Source organism: Anguilla anguilla, chromosome 6 (genome assembly GCF_013347855.1).
Source record: "Anguilla anguilla isolate fAngAng1 chromosome 6, fAngAng1.pri, whole genome shotgun sequence".
NCBI classification, from domain to species: domain Eukaryota; kingdom Metazoa; phylum Chordata; class Actinopteri; order Anguilliformes; family Anguillidae; genus Anguilla; species Anguilla anguilla.
The window spans coordinates 11,200,882-11,217,228 of record NC_049206.1 but is presented as its reverse complement, the minus strand read 5'-3'; the positions used below and the strand labels follow the sequence as shown (position 1 = coordinate 11,217,228).

At 49.3% G+C, this 16,347-nt stretch overlaps 1 protein-coding gene across 1 annotated transcript in view; it reads right to left on the bottom strand.

Moving 5' to 3' along the window:
- Positions 1–409: 409 nt before the first annotated feature.
- pigk (phosphatidylinositol glycan anchor biosynthesis, class K) overlaps positions 410–16,347 on the bottom strand; it is a 32,101-nt gene continuing 16,163 nt past the window's right edge. The window contains exons 10-11 of the mRNA XM_035423527.1: positions 12,059–12,134; positions 410–1,917 (exon numbers count right to left, since the gene is read on the bottom strand). Of these exons, the coding sequence (XP_035279418.1) occupies positions 1,801–1,917; positions 12,059–12,134 (193 nt within the window). The 3' untranslated portion in view covers positions 410–1,800. The remainder of the gene's footprint in view (positions 1,918–12,058; positions 12,135–16,347) is intronic.

Below are 16,347 nucleotides of genomic sequence, written 5' to 3'. Positions count from 1 at the left end.
TTTGCGGCCGCGTCGGCGCCGGGGAGGCCCGTCGAGCGTCGCGTTTTCCTCGCGGGGACAAATAAGGCGGCTGAACCGATTTAAGCAGAAGAGGCACTCGAAACGCTAAAAGATGGACTAAACGAAGAGATTTCTTAATAATGCGCGTTTTCCCGACGCGCGGGTGGAAGCTCGCGCGAACACTTCAAACGAAATGAGGTCACGAAGCATCGTTTCGGCGTCCAAGTGGATGATGCGCGCCAAGTGATCAAGCGCCGACATCCTGTTTAAGGCCATAAATGCGCTGCAGCGACAAAGTGGTTCAACAGGCAGTCATTTGTTGAAATATTAGTATTTGAATTCAGCTGACTAGTGGGAAAATTCTCTCGGTAAATTACCTGACAGTCAAAAAAAATCACTTTTCCCCCCGTCATGGTCAAACGTATTCTTTAATGCAGCTTTCATGTGATCTTTCATCTCAGTTCCAGACAGGTTCATCAGCATCGGCTTCAATACATACTGCAGCAGTCTGAGCACACAACATGCAAAATGTCAAAAAGGAGGAGGAGGAGAGGAGAGGAGAGAAGAAAAAAAAAACCTTTGTACAGGAATTGTGAATGAGAGACAGGCCAGTCGCTGGCATAGGCGCAGTAGCCCCCTGTTGATGCCTTCATTGAGCAACTGGGCTTCGGAGCTGGACGGAAACCTGACCGGTGCCAGAGAGCGCCTTTTCATCCGATTTGTCAATACCAGAGCTGTCACAGACGGTATAACGAAGCGGGGCTGAGCGCCGCCGCCGCCCCGGACATCCATCACGCTCGCCGCTGCCCCGCGACGCCGCGGACAGGCCGCTCAGGCCACGGAGACGACTTGCAAATGGGAGAAAATCTGGAGCGGGTGGAAGGGATTATCCATCAAAGGGGGCGAGCGCGGGAGCGCCGTTCTCCGCGCGCGTGAGCAGGGGCCGGTGCCAAGCGCATTCCACTCCCGCTTAGGAGCGAGGTCAGCACGGGAAATACGCAAGAAAGGGGAGCTTTCAGCGAAATGAAATTTACATCTTTGAACGTTTCCCCGGTGCAGTGGGTAAGGGGTCGGGGGCGGGGGTGGGGGTGGGGGGGGGTCGTTGTTTCCGACCCAGAACGGAGGCACAGGGCGCGCACGAAACAGCAGACAACAAATTACGAGAAGGAAAATAAAGAGTCGAACGACAACTACACACAAGTGACGAGGGGAGCCTTTATGAGTGAAGCTTTGAGGGTTAAATCCCCGGCGGTGCGCCAGCTCCCTGGCATGCCCCGCCTGTTCCCTGGCAGAGCCCGCCTGTTCCCTGGCATGGCCCGCCTGTTCCCTGGCAGAGCCCGCCTGTTCCGCGGAGCTCTGTTTGCCGGCGGTTGCGTGAGGCTTCAGCGGCGCTGGTGTTGCCGCTTCATTGCCTCCCTCTCAGAGGAGCCCTTTCAGCAAACGCAGGCGACGGGCGCAGGAAGAGGAGCGCTGGTGCGCAGGAAGAGGAGCGCTGGCGCGCAGGAAGAGGAGCACTGGCGCGGAGTGTGTCGCCGCCTCAGACCGGCTAAAGTCTCGGCCCGGCAAACGGCCGTTTCCATGCCCGTCCCACTGGCGTCTGCTGTGGGGAGGGTCTATCAGTGCACCCACCGCCTTGCCAATCGTGCCACCTTACCGAAGTGTATTCCCCATCAAAACATCGAGACTGGTAGGAAGGGGGGGTTGGGGGGAGGGGTGGACGGGGAACTAAAATCAGTCCGGTAGTGGGGTGAGTTCCCTCCTCCCCGCCCCCCCCCCCCTCCCCGGGGGGCACCTGAAGGCTCAGAAGATGTGCTTGAGGTGCTTGATGCCGTAGGTCTTGAAGAAGACCAGCAGAATCAGGGTCCAGAGGCCCAGGATGAAGCCGTCCGGGGGGTGCCAGTCCTTCAGCTTGGGTTTCTGCAGGAAGAGGAAAGAGTCGTCAGTCAGACGGCGGTGGCGGCTCCGTGCAGGAAGCGCAGAGCATTGTGGGAAAAAACAGGTTACCGGTGAGTGCAGAGAGTGGAAACTGCCTGCAGGCGGCATGGGGAAGAGTCATACAGGAGCAAACTGCAATTAGGAGAGTTATTTCAGTCTCTCGAGAGGCACAGTGGCTCAACCCCAGAGGCTGAACGTAAGGTTTACACATGATGTCATCAGCTAGCACAGTACAATCGCTAAAGCGCTGCTGATCTGAAGCGCTTAGCTTTTCATTCTGCCTTCCGCTACACTGCGACATAAATGTGCACATGATTCATTCTGAGCCACAGCACAAGCCAAGGACACATTTCATAAGCGTACGTTTAACCTGAGGTTTTCAACTGAACCGGTAGCCCCCTCTTTGCCATAACCACACCTGGACTGTATACACGAGCCGCTTCACAACAAACAGTTAAAGCTGTATAATCATCACCCTGAGAGCCGGCGTGAAACTCGGGCGAGTAGCAGTCCTGCGTTCCGCTCCGCCCTTTTTCTAAAAACAAAACCTGCTCAGGCTCCACGGTCACGTTTCTGACGTGTGAGAATGTGTGGGGGTGGGGGCGGGGGGGTCGGGGCGTTGTTTTTAAGAACGACGGCGCGGCCGGCATTTGTTAGCCGCTCTCGCTTCGTCGCCTTGCGGCAGAGGTGGCGGTGCGCGCGGGATTCGCCGCCGGCCTTTCCCGTCCCGACGCCGTAATCAAGACGGATGCGGGGCCGCGGCGCTTCCCCCGCCGTCTGAAAGGCGGTTAATCCCGACGCCGAGCCGCGAACGCCGCGCAAGAAATCACAATTACTGGGGTAAGGAAAAAAAAAACACAAAGGGGCCCGAACACTTCTCCAGAAACAACGGCTTCAATTAAGGACTTCTGATTAGCGAGGCATTAAGGGTTTGAAAACTCATCAGACGGATTTAATCCAGAGCCCCGGCCAGCCCTACGGGCAAAGCGGGGCATGAGGAACTCTGGCGTCCAATGGGAGAGTCGGTGGACGAAACGGACGAGGAGCCGACACCGCCTCACCGCAGAGCGCCATCTGCTGGGTGGGGTGCGCCTCCGATTTCGCCCACAGCCCCCCCAACCCCCCGCCCGCGTTTGCATGCAGATGTTCCGCCCACGCATTTGCCCATGGACACTGCATGGCGGACCGGAGGGCATTTAGTTACATTCATTACAAACGGAAGGTTTGACCTCGAAAACTCCTTCCGACTGCGTCTCCGCTTCGCATTTCGGAAACGCGAGCTCAACAGCGGCCGTTTCGGCTCCCGGACAGAGGCAGAAAGAGAGAATGGAACCCTGCATTCTCCGTTAACAGTGCGAGCAACGCGAGCACGTTTACAACTTCCACTCCTCATTTCTGAGAATACGGAAAACGGTAACAGTGCGAGCAACACGAGCACGTTTACAACTTCCACTCCTCATTTCTGAGAACACGGCAAACAGCTCGTCTCCAACGTGCCACGTTTGAGCTTTCAACGCGTGACCTTCTCGCTATCAGTATAAGTGAGGCGTGTGTAATGCACGGCGTATTTCGTTATGACCTCACACAGGAAACATGCAGCGGCATGAAATGCGGCGATACAGACTCCTATGGTGCAGTAATGCAGTCCCTCGTTAGCGAAGACAGCCGCTGGGTCAAAAGTGGAGCAGGATGGCAGAAACCCCCTAGAAACATGCAGCAGCGTGCCTGCGTTCTTAGCCTGATCGTGAGGTTGGAAGTAATCTGGCCTTTGCGTGACCCTGCCCGCTGCAGTGCAAGGGGGAGGGCGGAGGGCTACCATCTGTGCGTATACGTCCTCCGCTTGAACCCTGAGGTACCTTCGCAGTTCCTTACAGCCCAGAATAACAAGGTCACGTGCTTAGGATACGCCCCTCTGCTAATTACTCAATCTGCTTCCACCCGAGCGTACCTGTACCCGTGCCCACACCTGTGCCCGCACCCGTGCCCACACGTCCTCTCGCCCGAATATGAGCCCTGCAGTTTGTGGGGAACCCGAGTCTCCCTCATCTGCGCCCGTCCCGTCCTCCCGTCTCACCAGTCACGACTCGGGGGGGGGGGGATACGGGAGGGGAGAACCCCAATCTACTCCCGAGACGCACGGGGCCCGGGCCCACGCGGGGGGGTGACTCACGCGAAAGGGGGCGAGAGAGTCGTGACGCTCCATCACCGCGTTTGATAGAAATCCATTTCGGTTTCCGTTCCAGTGCCCCCACAGCCGCACGAATAAAAAAACAATCACAACACACAATACGGTTATAAAACACAAAACTACATCACGTCACGTCAACACAATGGCACTCGTTCACTTCTCATTGTAAAACCTCAGCGCTTCAGGAAAGAATGGGTCCCCGTGTTTTGTGCTGCCGGAGACCACTCCTCCCCAATCTACTTTCATTTCATAGCTTTCGCATGTAGTGGGCGGCAAAAATCACTGAAGATTAGCTTTATTGCGCATTAGACTTCGGTATAGCTCAGTCACAGTAACTTGGGCCGGGCTAATTACCGTACGTGCGGTCCTAATAGCCCTAGTCCTATCAGCTCTTCCTCGTTTGTTTCTGCATATTACCAAAAACACAAAAGAGCCTGAAGCTAATGATGCTTTGCAGCACACTTTTATGAAATGGCTCCTATAAACGGTTTCAGCAGTGGAGTTGCCTTAAAAAGTCAAAGCTTGCAAAGTTGCATTTTCTTGAATGGTGACACGGTAAAGGCTCCAGACTTTGTGTTAATTATCAGTTTCACCATCAAACTTTTTATATTCACCCACCCTCTCAATATCCACACCTTGAGAGAACGCCTGCCTAGTTTGTCCTAAAAATTTAATTTAGTGAATAACCATGTCCTTGGTTTCTACAGAATGAGACGTTTCTCTCAAAACCATCCATGAATGACTGACTTACTGCTGTTTCAAAGTGAGAGAGATAACAAGCAAAAGACAGTGAGAACTGTCAATCTCTCCAAACAAGCAACCAACTGTCAATCTCTCCAAACAAGCAACCAACCGTCAATCTCTCCAAACGAGCAACATGCATTAAACGGCTCTGTACAGTGCACAAGCATCATGGGCTGCTTTTACCCGCTCAGTGCTGAAGCCGTATTACCATGCGTCGGAAATAATAAGTCCAACACAATACAAAGCCAACACAAAGCCTTTAAGAGAAAGAGGAAGAGGCTCTCTCGCTCCTATTCTTCTTCACACTTGAGGTGCTGCTGAAGCCACACTTCATATAGCCGGAATGCACAGGAAGCCTTTTGAAGGCCGCTCTCGTCACCTTCCACAAAGGTCCCTGTGCGACCCAGGGGCCCGGGCGTTAACGGGCACACAGGCACGCGGACGCCGCACGCTTTCTGAAGGTCATCTTCCGTAGCGGTACGCGGCGGCAGCGGTGGCCCTTTAATGCCGAGAAGAACCGCGATCGCGTTGGCAGGAAGTTCAGCGGCCGAGCGAACGTTGGAAAAGAGCTGCAAAAAAGTGGAGAGAACCTTCCGGCGTGGGGAGCGTGAGCATGGCGGCCAGACGGCGGTCGGCGTGCACCGGGTGCCGACAGGGCGGTCTGATGGATGGGGTGCGACAGGCCGCGGCGTCAGCCGAGCCGACGGGCAGAGAGAAAGACGGCCGCGCATCTTGTCTAGACGGGAAACAAAAACACCGTCATCCCCCCGGCGTCCTTTCAGGCCCGGACGCCGAGCCGAGGAGGCGCGCCTACGCGATTCCATTCAGCTCGCATCACTTCCTGCGTCTTCCCAATTAACGGAGCGCCGAAACTGCCGCATCCAAATTACTGACCTTTAAAACTCAATTAACTCTCATTTCCTCATTTCCTAATTTGTCCACGACTCAAGTTGTTGAAAAACATGCCAATTGCCTCCTGGGCGGTGCACAAAGTTAAGGGACTAGCTGTCGATGCGGGACGTAGCCCATGGTCCAGACGGGAACCCCCCCTATCGTGCCAGGGCCAAATGTGGCCCCGGGTGCAACTGCCAATAACGTCACCCAGGGACAGAGGGGCTCGTTTGGCAGGATACGGTCCCACCTCAAGTCTGCAGACTATCTGTACCTACTGAATGACTCAACGTGATGGCTGGCTGCATGTAAATTTGATGCGTGGGCCGGGGAGCAGTCTCCTAAAGTCACACTGGATGCTACAGTGATGAGAAAAGCCTTCAAATATGACTGGGAACTCAAATTCGGAGAGAAGTAAAAAAAACAAATAGTTGCTAAAACTTTGAGAGCGATCACTCAAATCAGCCAAACAAGCAGTGTTTTTTTTTTTGCCGGAGGGGGTTTAAAGTTCATTAGTCATAATGACTGAAATGAAAGACGTTTGTGCGTTCGCAGTGTTGGCCCTTAAGTCGCCGAGAACGTCTCGGGCTATTAGCGTCAAATCGCCGAAATCTTCCCAACGTGACAACGGCGGTCTAACCGCTCGCTTTCAGACAATGGCTGCGACTCTCTGAAGACAAGACGGCCTGTAAAATGTCAAACTGTCAGGGCAATAAACAACAAACTGGATATCGCGGAGAGGAGCTGTGAAGAGGAACCATCAGAGGAAGACAAAACTAATAGAAAAAACGTTGTACCTTCAGTAGAGCGCCCGCCCGCCCGCCTCCCCTCCCCCCCCGCAGCATCGATTCGAATGCGGTGCGCCCCAGGCACGGCGAGGCTAACCTCATCTCAAGCATGAGACAGCTGTCAGAGAGCCGGCACATTAATCAACTATTTATTCAAAAAAGGAAAGGGGGGAGAAAAAAAAAGAGAGAGAGACAGATTGAGAAAGTAGTTACCACGGTGACACCTTGAATACTCCCGGGACTTTATTTTTCCGATACCGCCGACGTCGGAAAGGGAAATGACAGGCGTCTGGCGCATTTGCCTGATTTAAATGGAAGTTGAGGAATTAAAGCATGAAAGCGCGTGTTGAAAGGAAACCCAAAGACGGCTCTTTCCATTAACTTGTCATTTCCAAAAAATGAAAGACCCCAGGTTTTTTTTTTTTTTTTTTTTTTTTTTTTTAAATCGCATTCAGACGGATTATGAATAAGCCCCTTGGGGGGAAGGCAGGAGTTAGCATAGCCGGTAAATACACAGCAGCAAGCAATGAAATAAATATACACATAAATTATTCAATAAATATATCAAGTTTCCTTTCCAGTTATAAATTTCACATGCAGAGAACTCATTTTGACCCAATATTTTTCCCACGACTGAATTAAATAAGTTGTTCCATTTGTTTTCTCTGTTGTTTCCTTTAAAATAGCAGGGTACTACATATGTCAAGCTCTAGATGTTTGTATTTATTTTCTGCAGATAGATATTTATCATGATTTTGAGTAAATTATTTCATAAAAAGGTTCAATCCAAAACATTTTCTGCCACGATGTATCAATGCTGGGAACTGGTAGATCGTCTCTGCTTAAAGGTATACTACGTAGGATTTTGTGGCCCCTGCAGACTCTGTGTTTGTAGACTTCACTCACACCTCCTTTGTCCTCAACCCCACCCACACCTGTTGAGGACACACACTTGAGCGCTTCAAGCAAAATGTCAAGCGAAGAGGTGAGGTGGTCAGAGATACTGAAAATAGCATTCTTAACGCCATGAATGATTCCATATAGATTGTAAATGTAATTAGGCAGTTACAATAACAATCTTTACACTGAGTGCACCCCTTAAAACTAGGACTGAAAAAGAGCTGTTCTGGGTTTTACTCCACACAGTTATCCAGCAAACTCAGTAATCCTGCTTTTTGAAATACCCCCTGGACATTTACTTAGAATTGGGATATAATCGAAAGTGGAATAAGTAACACTAGCAGGCCATATGTATATCATAGCAAGCTAATACACATGTAAACTGAATGACTTTTCCATTAAGTTATCCGTAGCATTTTAAAGTTCTTAGCAACTTTGTTATCTTTGTCAGTGAAGTTGGCTACACATAATGTTAGCTAAATAGCATGATCCCATGCCCCCCCTTCCCACGCAGAAAAAAGCACCACGCCCAGAAACATCCTGCCAGACTATGCCTTAGCATAGTCATTTCATAATATTTTCCGAAAAAATACCCTGCATAGTATGCCTTTAATCCAAAGTATAGAAATACAAACTATGCATATTGAAAAAAGAACCAAACTCAGAGAGGCTGAACAAAACACACTTGGAAATGGTGAAACTTCCAATGGCCTGAAACCAAATTTTTCAAGAAATTAATAAAACTGTGCTTCTTAATAGCCCAGTGTCATGACACTTATATACTGAAATCATATCAACAGCAGGTTTAAACTGGCCATGCTAAGAGAAATTGTTTGGATCCAAACAATTGTCCAAATGTAAAAAAATGGCGTATCTTCTCGCTGGCATATATTGTTGAGTAGCAGGTGGCTCTCCCAACTCTAGTAGTGATGATCTTGGTCGTGGCTACAGCACAGACTCCCTGGAAATACACTCCCGTGTCCTCAACGTGAGCGGCACTCGAAGTCCCATTTCCACGGCGTATCATTTCAGAAACTATGGCGCACGCGGCAGCGCGCGAACGCACCCCGCAGATGTGGCTACTTCAGGAACCCTGCTTCAGACGGAGGAAAATCAAACGGAAAGTGAAATTACGGATCGCTCCGGGCCGCGGAATGAAAGCGGACCGCTCTCCAAGGGTCCCTCCTTCGCCATCGAGAAACCACTGTTGCGATAAAACTGTATTCAGAAGCTAATGAATTACGGCGAGCGCAGCTCTACAGCGAGCGGCGGGATAGCGCGACCTGCTGAAGCGCCGGTTCTCAGCACAGTGAAGTGGCCCAGGGTCTGGAGTCAAACCCCGCCTGTACAGGAGCCAAACTGTGGCCTGTAGTGCAGCATGGGAGTGTTGGGGGGAGGGGGGGGGGGGTTGCACAGTAAGGCTCTCATTGCCAATGGGGCGGCTCCTCTGGGGGGTCAGGGACCAGCCGGTGCCAAGCGCACGCGTGCAGCGGTCCGGTGCAAACCCGCGCGGCCGCTGGCGCACTGCGGCATGGAGAAGGGGGGGGGGGGGGGGGGGGGCGGCCAGCCGACTGCCAGCCTCTTGGAAGGACGCGCGCGTTAGCGACGGCCTACGAACGCTGCAGTGCCGCGGTTCTAGCATCACGCTCTAGGATTCGGGGGTGGGGTGGGGGGGGTTATCTCTTCTCCTGGATCAAGTCCTGATAAGCCTTGCGGAGCTCATTGAAGCTCATTCACATCGGTAAATAGCACGGTAATGACTTAATTTTTGATGCTAAATATTGACTGAGCTTACAAGCTGAGCTAGTCAAACAAACCCGTGTCCCTTAATCACTCCCAGGTGTTTAAAAACATACAGAGCATAAAGCAGGCCATTAACAAACAATCCTCTAAGGCGCTAACAACTCCCGCCAAGCAGAAAACTCCATCATCACAGGCTCACAAGCATAAAATCCCTTAAAGTGAATAAATAAATTTGCTGTATATTTATTACATTACTGCATAGCTAACACCTAGCTTGCACTCTACACACAGCACTCCAAGAATGAAGGACATCTACTCTGTGACTCAGTGATCTGGGACAGAAAGTTGTGCTTTTTAGCTATGGTGATTTTTTTTTCCCCCCAAGTTGTTCCCAAGTTCCAAAAAAGCCTTCCTTCACACTGAAAGTTCCTGTGGGGGTTTGAATGACTTGAGTTAAAGCTACAGATGGCCAGTGAATGTGAAAGATCTGGTGTCGTAATCCCGAACTTCTCGTGCAGATGGCATGCAGGCAAAGATTTAAGACGCTGTCTGGCCCAGAGCAGATTTCGGGAAGCGAAGCGTCGCTGTTCTCTAACCTCGGGACTCGGGAGAAAAATGCATTTAACACATTTTTGGGAGAAAACGGTTCATCACTGGTCTCACCTGTTATTTTTGTTCCTAGCACTGCGCCTTGTGCTAAGGCCATTTCTAAGCACTGGTCCCAAACCTCATCTTGCATTGTGGGGAAAAAACATGGACCATATCATTAAGTTACTCTCTGCATGCTCTATACGATAGAGAAAGGGATATTACTGAGAGGAAAGTTCTAGCTCTCAGCTCTAGGAATTTATCCCACACCAGCACCAGGGATTCTGCAGCTCTCTCTCCTCAGAGATGTGAGGAGTATTTCTGTATGATTTGTAAAGTGGTAAAAGGTATCCCTTTATAAACAGGCATATAAAGGTAAAGCCTGACCTACTGTAGCAGTGTGGGGGAGGCATTCATGTTATACAAACCCACACAGGCCTTTCATCCATGTTTTCACCGGTAGTGCTCTGTGCTGCTCGATCTCCCCTTCAGCTTAGGCAAGATCCAAGTGCAAAGACATATCTCAAAGCCTATTGCACCCCAAGCCCAACCTATCAGGTGCATCTATGGACACAGGACCAGCCTATCAGGCACATCTTTGGACACAACACCAACCTATCAGGTGCATCTTTGGACACAACACCAACCAATTAGGTGCATCTTTGGACACAGGATCAACCTATCAGGTGCATCTTTGGATACATCACCAGCCTAACAGGCACATATTTGGGCACAAGACTAAAGTATCAGGTGCATCTTTTCAGCGCCCATCGAGTGGAACATTTTATGAGCCGAATGGTTTTGTTCTTGCAGATCCTAACTTAGAGTGGGAGTGTCTAATGAGTGCCAGGTTCAGTGATTGAGCCTGTTTGTTAACAGATAAGAGACAGATGCAATTAACAAGAAATAAAAAGTGTTCAGTGTTCAGGACAAACTCATGAAGATTATTGCACTCAAATAATTCTTCAGTTTTAATTGCATCTATTCAGGCTCAGATATCGCCTGAGGGGGAGAGAGAGAGAGGGAGAGAGAGGGAAAAAAAAGAAAGAAAAAAAAGTCAGCTTCGGTCAAAGTAATTCAGAACAAAGTAAATCTTCAGTCAGTAAATCTGTCAGTTTCACCCGGTGCAGCTCAAGCTAATGAATCTGTTTGCTCTCATAAAATATTCTCTCAGGCTTCGACTGAGCCAAGCGGCAGGACAGGAAGAGGCTAAAGGCAAAGGTATGCTGGGTAATGGAGGTGCAGAATTTTGATGAGAGACGGAGATATGTGGGATAGGGCTCATGTCCTGGAAGCCCCCGCCATGCTAGAGTCTGTGCTACTGCCTGTTTCTATCCATCACAATAACATGCAGCGGGGGGGGGGGCACACTCACTAGCACATCTGCATGAATGCCCCTCTCTACGCACTTAGTTACTTTGGAATATTAGATATTTTATTAAACACTGTCCTTAATCCGTATTGCAGAACAAATGCATGGTGTACACATTTATGTTTTCCAAATATGAGAATTAAGATTAAAATAATAAAGAGGGTTTTCTCTGAAAGAGTTTCTGTTCAGTTAAGAATCAATGCCTGTCCTGTGCAATATTTAACAAATATTTATTTTTTTCCATGTATGTAATAGGCTCAATGTGTCCAGGATAACCATTTGCTCATTTGCTCTTACCTTGCTGTAGACATGGAAAAAATAGTTTCATTCGAATCCCTATCTCTTAGAAGAATCACTGTGTGTTACATGCAAAATTTAATGAAACATTGTTCTGGTCATAAAGTGATGTGAACGGTCTAATGCACACTGAACAACCCTTTATGCTGCAATGCGACTTCACAGCATGCGTCACATGTTTCTGGTCACATATAGATTGTGGAAATATGGACAAAGCATTAATGTTGATTTTAGGTTAAGTTGGCCTTCAGCCTAAACAAAGAACATAAACATCTCACTTCACAGAGGCAAAAAACTTCTAAGTGGCATAAAACACAAACCTTTACTGCTTTGCACTAAAGTACCGCAATGTCCAAGGTGGTGCACACGAATGGCAGAAATTTACACTGCTGACATCGATGTTTGACAAACCCAAACTATTCAATTACCTGAAAGTCACGAACCATTAACTCAGTGACCACAATTACGGTGCGTTACGATTCACAGCCCCAAGAAAGGAGCTGAGCTCCACACCACAGAACGGACTGCGAGAACGCAGTGTATCAATGTGAGCGATACACAGAGCTTGTAAATAAAAATCACCAAACATGCGAGTGAACCCGGGAAACTCACCTGGTGGATAATTTCGGCGACAGGCAGCTGGTCCACGTATGACTGGGCCTCAGTCCTCTGCCCACCCGCTACGCCCCTAAAAAACACACGGGCACAAGCACAAGCACAATCCATCACTTTCGGAGGCAATCGGGGAGGTGCAGCAGCAGCAGCAGGTCTGGATGGAGAGTCCTGCGCCGGTCTCAGTAAAAGGCCTGGGACTCAGAGGGGAGCAGATTTATGGGCGGCGTGCGGAAAGACAATGGTCCTGCGGGCTCACGGGGGAGCGTCGCATTAGGCCTGCTTCCATTAGCCGAGCAAACTTCACATTCAAAGAAGGCCCTGAGAGAGCGAGAACAACAGCCCTTTCCTCTCCTCCTCCCTCACCTGTGTGTGTGTGTGTGTGTGTGTGTGTCTGTGCCTGAGCGCGTGCGTGCACACGAGTGTGCGTGCGTGTGCACACAAGTGCGCGTGCGTGTGCGCACGAGTGTGTGTGTGTGTGTGTGTGTCTGTGTGTGTGTGTGTGCGTCGACATGAATGTGTATGCGTGGGTGTGTGCATGTGCGAGTGTGCGTCCGTAAGCATGTTTGTGCGCACTGGTGCACATGTGTGTTTGAGTGTGTGTTTGTGTATGCATGTTTGTATGCATAGCTGTGGGTGTGCAAGCATGGTTGTATGCATAGCTGTGGGTGTGCAAGCATGGTTGTATGCATAGCCATGTGTGTGCAAGCATGTTTGTATGCATAGTTGTGTGTGCATAAGCATGTTTGTATGCATAGCTGTGTGTGTGTAAGCATGTTTGTATGCATAGCTGTGTGTGTAAGCATGTTTGTATGCATAGCTGTGGGTGTGCAAGCATGGTTGTATGCATAGCTGTGGGTGTGCAAGCATGGTTGTATGCATAGCCATGTGTGTGCAAGCATGTTTGTATGCATAGTTGTGTGTGCATAAGCATGTTTGTATGCATAGCTGTGTGTGTGCAAGCATGTTTGTATGCATAGCTGTGTGTGTGTGTAAGCATGTTTGTATGCATAGCTGTGTGTGTAAGCATGTTTGTATGCATAGCTGTGTGTGTAAGCATGTTTGTATGCATAGCTGTGTGCGTGCAAGCATGTTTGTATGCATTGGTGTGTGTGTTGGGACCCTGGGGCCTGTATCACAAAGCACGATTACTGAGTTGGCTGGATAACAGTAAAACCCGGAACCCTCTCAAATAAGGAACATGGACTGAAGTAAGCAGAGCTGTTCCACGTTTTACTCTGTGCAGTAACCCAGCGAACTCAGTAACCCTGCTTTGTGATACAGGCCCCTGGAGCCATGGAACAAGCGAAAGAGCTCGGCCCTCTCTTCTAAACCCAGCCAGAGGGAAACAAGCAGCGGGTCCCCATCCAGCTCAGCCCCGCCCACCCCCAAACCTTCACCCCAGCCTGACTCCTCTTTACAAAATTACACAGCACCGCCTTCCCCAGTAAGCTCTGCAGATAATCTCTCCTGGCTGGGGCCCGCTAAATTGCAAGGTGTAGACAGAGGAATTTTGCACTGTCCCAACTTCATACTCCAGCAGTTTCCGAAATTAAAATTGTGGCTGTGGCTCTGTGCGGGGGGGGGAAGTGGGATTTACTTTTGGTGTGGTTAAAAACAAAAAGCAGAAAGCAACAGTTGTTATTTCTTGCTGCCTGGCAGGCTTGCCACGGTGACCTTGAGCAGCAGTACTCCGCATAGTGCCAGCTTCAATTTCTCTATTCTCTCTCAACCTCACGGTGTCAATAGAAAATTTTACACTTTTCCACCGGAGAACGGGACCCTCGCACCGAAAAACTTGCAGGGAGCACAGTCGTATTGCCCCCGCCATACAAAAAAACCTGTATCAAATTCAGGATGATACACAGGTGACCTCTGACTAGCAAAGCCATCCAAATAAATAACGCACAACAAAATGGATACCACAGCTCAGACTAACAACTGCTCGTCTGACTGAAACGTGAGCAGACTAGTTCGGGAGTGGTGTTATGGTGAGGATTTCTACTCCCCAGTCAAAGAACAGAGAAACTCTCCCGTTTCATAACCCCACATGCAGTTACAGTTTAGATCAGTGGTGCCCAATCAGGTGCCGCGCAGGGCTGGGAGTATGAAGGTTTTAATTCCGACCAATCACGTCACCTGCTGATTTCTCTCATTTCTATTAGTTCCCTCGTCTCTGCTTGAGGGTGTGTTAATTAGTGAAATCAGCAGGTGTAGTGATTGGTGGCAATGAAAACCTGCATACCCTCGGCCCTCCATGGCAAGACGATTGGTTAGATCATGGCAGAGCAGCCATCCCTGAATGCAAGCCTGCCTCTGAATCCTTAGAACCAATTCACTACTCACAATGCAATTATACATATAAAATCCATTTGTGTCATTGCTGGACCAAGTTAACTCATTTTATTAAAAAAATATTTTGATATTACAAATCCTCCTCTTTTAAGCACAGTGGCAGAAGTGAGAAATGCGCACTGCGAGCGCATCTGCTCAGGTTTGAGTTATCGCAGCAGCCTGTCGAGCCGTCCGAGTCTGTCCCCTTCCCAATTAGCGGAAAAGCTGCTGCGGGGATCGCGCCTAAATGAAAACCAAAAAAACGGCACCTGTGCCTCCGTCTCAGCGCCGGCGTCCAATTACGGACTGAGAAGGGCCGAGAATTTAAAAACTCTGCCCCCTTTCCCACAAGCCACTGAGGGAGACGCTTTCACACCTGAGCTGGCTCATTATTCCGCTCGCCGCTAGACCCGAACGGTCTGCTGCAGCCCACTGCCGCCTCGCACCAAACTTCTGAGGAGTTTAAACAGGTGGCAGGGCTTCCGGATATAGGGCTCTAAATTACACAAGGGAGGCCTCGCCTCAGCCACTCTGAAAATCAAGAGCTGCATTTAAAAATGTTTTAACCCTTTAAAAGGCGTGACATCACAAATACGCGATTAGAATGTTCTTAACTGAACATTCCGATGCTGATGTCACAATCACGACAGGTAATTGAGACAGATGGAGTTCTAGAACACCGACTTGGGATTTTTTTTTTTTTTTTTTTAACATTCCAAAAAACCTGCTCTTCAAAGAGTTAAACAAATAAGTCCTCTCTCCACCACTGTACGTTCCCATAGCTACCCTCCTGTGGGCTAAATTTCGCCAAGGTCCCCTACATGTCACCGTGTTGTGGGATGAAATCTAATATGATAAATTCTGCTACCAAACACTTCAGTTTTCTTCATCTTGCTTGAACCCCACTGCTAAGAGCCATTTAGATCCCAAAACCCACTTTGCTCCAGGTCTACGCGCAGAGGGAAACGCTACGCAGTGTTCCCTCTTGCATCAGACTTGCATTTTCTAGGACATTTCAATGACTTTTCCGAGTCTATGATGCAGCGAGGGAGCAAGGCTGACACGCTGTTAATGTCTACATTGATACAATTAATGGACAAAGGGGGATACTTTATATTCAACGGCCATCTCTGTCCACACACCAGCACAGTCCAAACACACTGCTTCTGATATCTCTCAAGGTGACTCCTCTGTAGGCAAAATATTACTCTTCCCAATGCACTATATTTCCCACCATATTCCATATAAAACTTATGTTCATATGGACAGTGATCGCACAAGCGCTATGTGGCAATGCCTTTGTAAGGAGCACTATATTCATTAAACTTCTGAGTGACTTCACGGGAAATCACACCAGGCTGAATTTAAGGAGCTCGGTAGATTATTCCAACTGAAATACCTTAATATCCGGTCATTCGACACAGAAGTTTCTGTTGGGGGATTTTGGCCAGGGGAAGACCTCATCAATGCAACAAAACAGACGTTAAAACACAGAAGCTTACGAAAAATAAAAAAATAAATAAAACTGAATTTTTCTGAAAACACTAAACGTGACAGGCTTTTCCTGATTGCGAAGATTTAAAAAAAAAAAAAAAAAAAAACTTTCATAATGCCATTCTTCCATGAGGTTTCATGAATAAAAAGTCATTTTTTAGGAGAGCAATTTCCCCTTGTCTGTGGGAGATGTTTCTGCCAACAGGTCGCTCTTGCATTTCAGACGTAACTGGAAGCAGGTCCATGGTCAGCTGCTTCCCGGCAGCAGGAGAAGGCGCTGTTCTTTAGCCGGACGATGAGGGCTGCCATTCTCACGGCCGCCCACCGTGCCAAATTCACACCGGCGCGCACCGCGCTTCTCTGACCTGTACAGAACCTGCACCTCGTCACATCGCACCGGGCCAGGCCGGGCCAAATTTGGGCACACTCCCCTCCACTGAGATGAGGACTGGTTTTAGTAT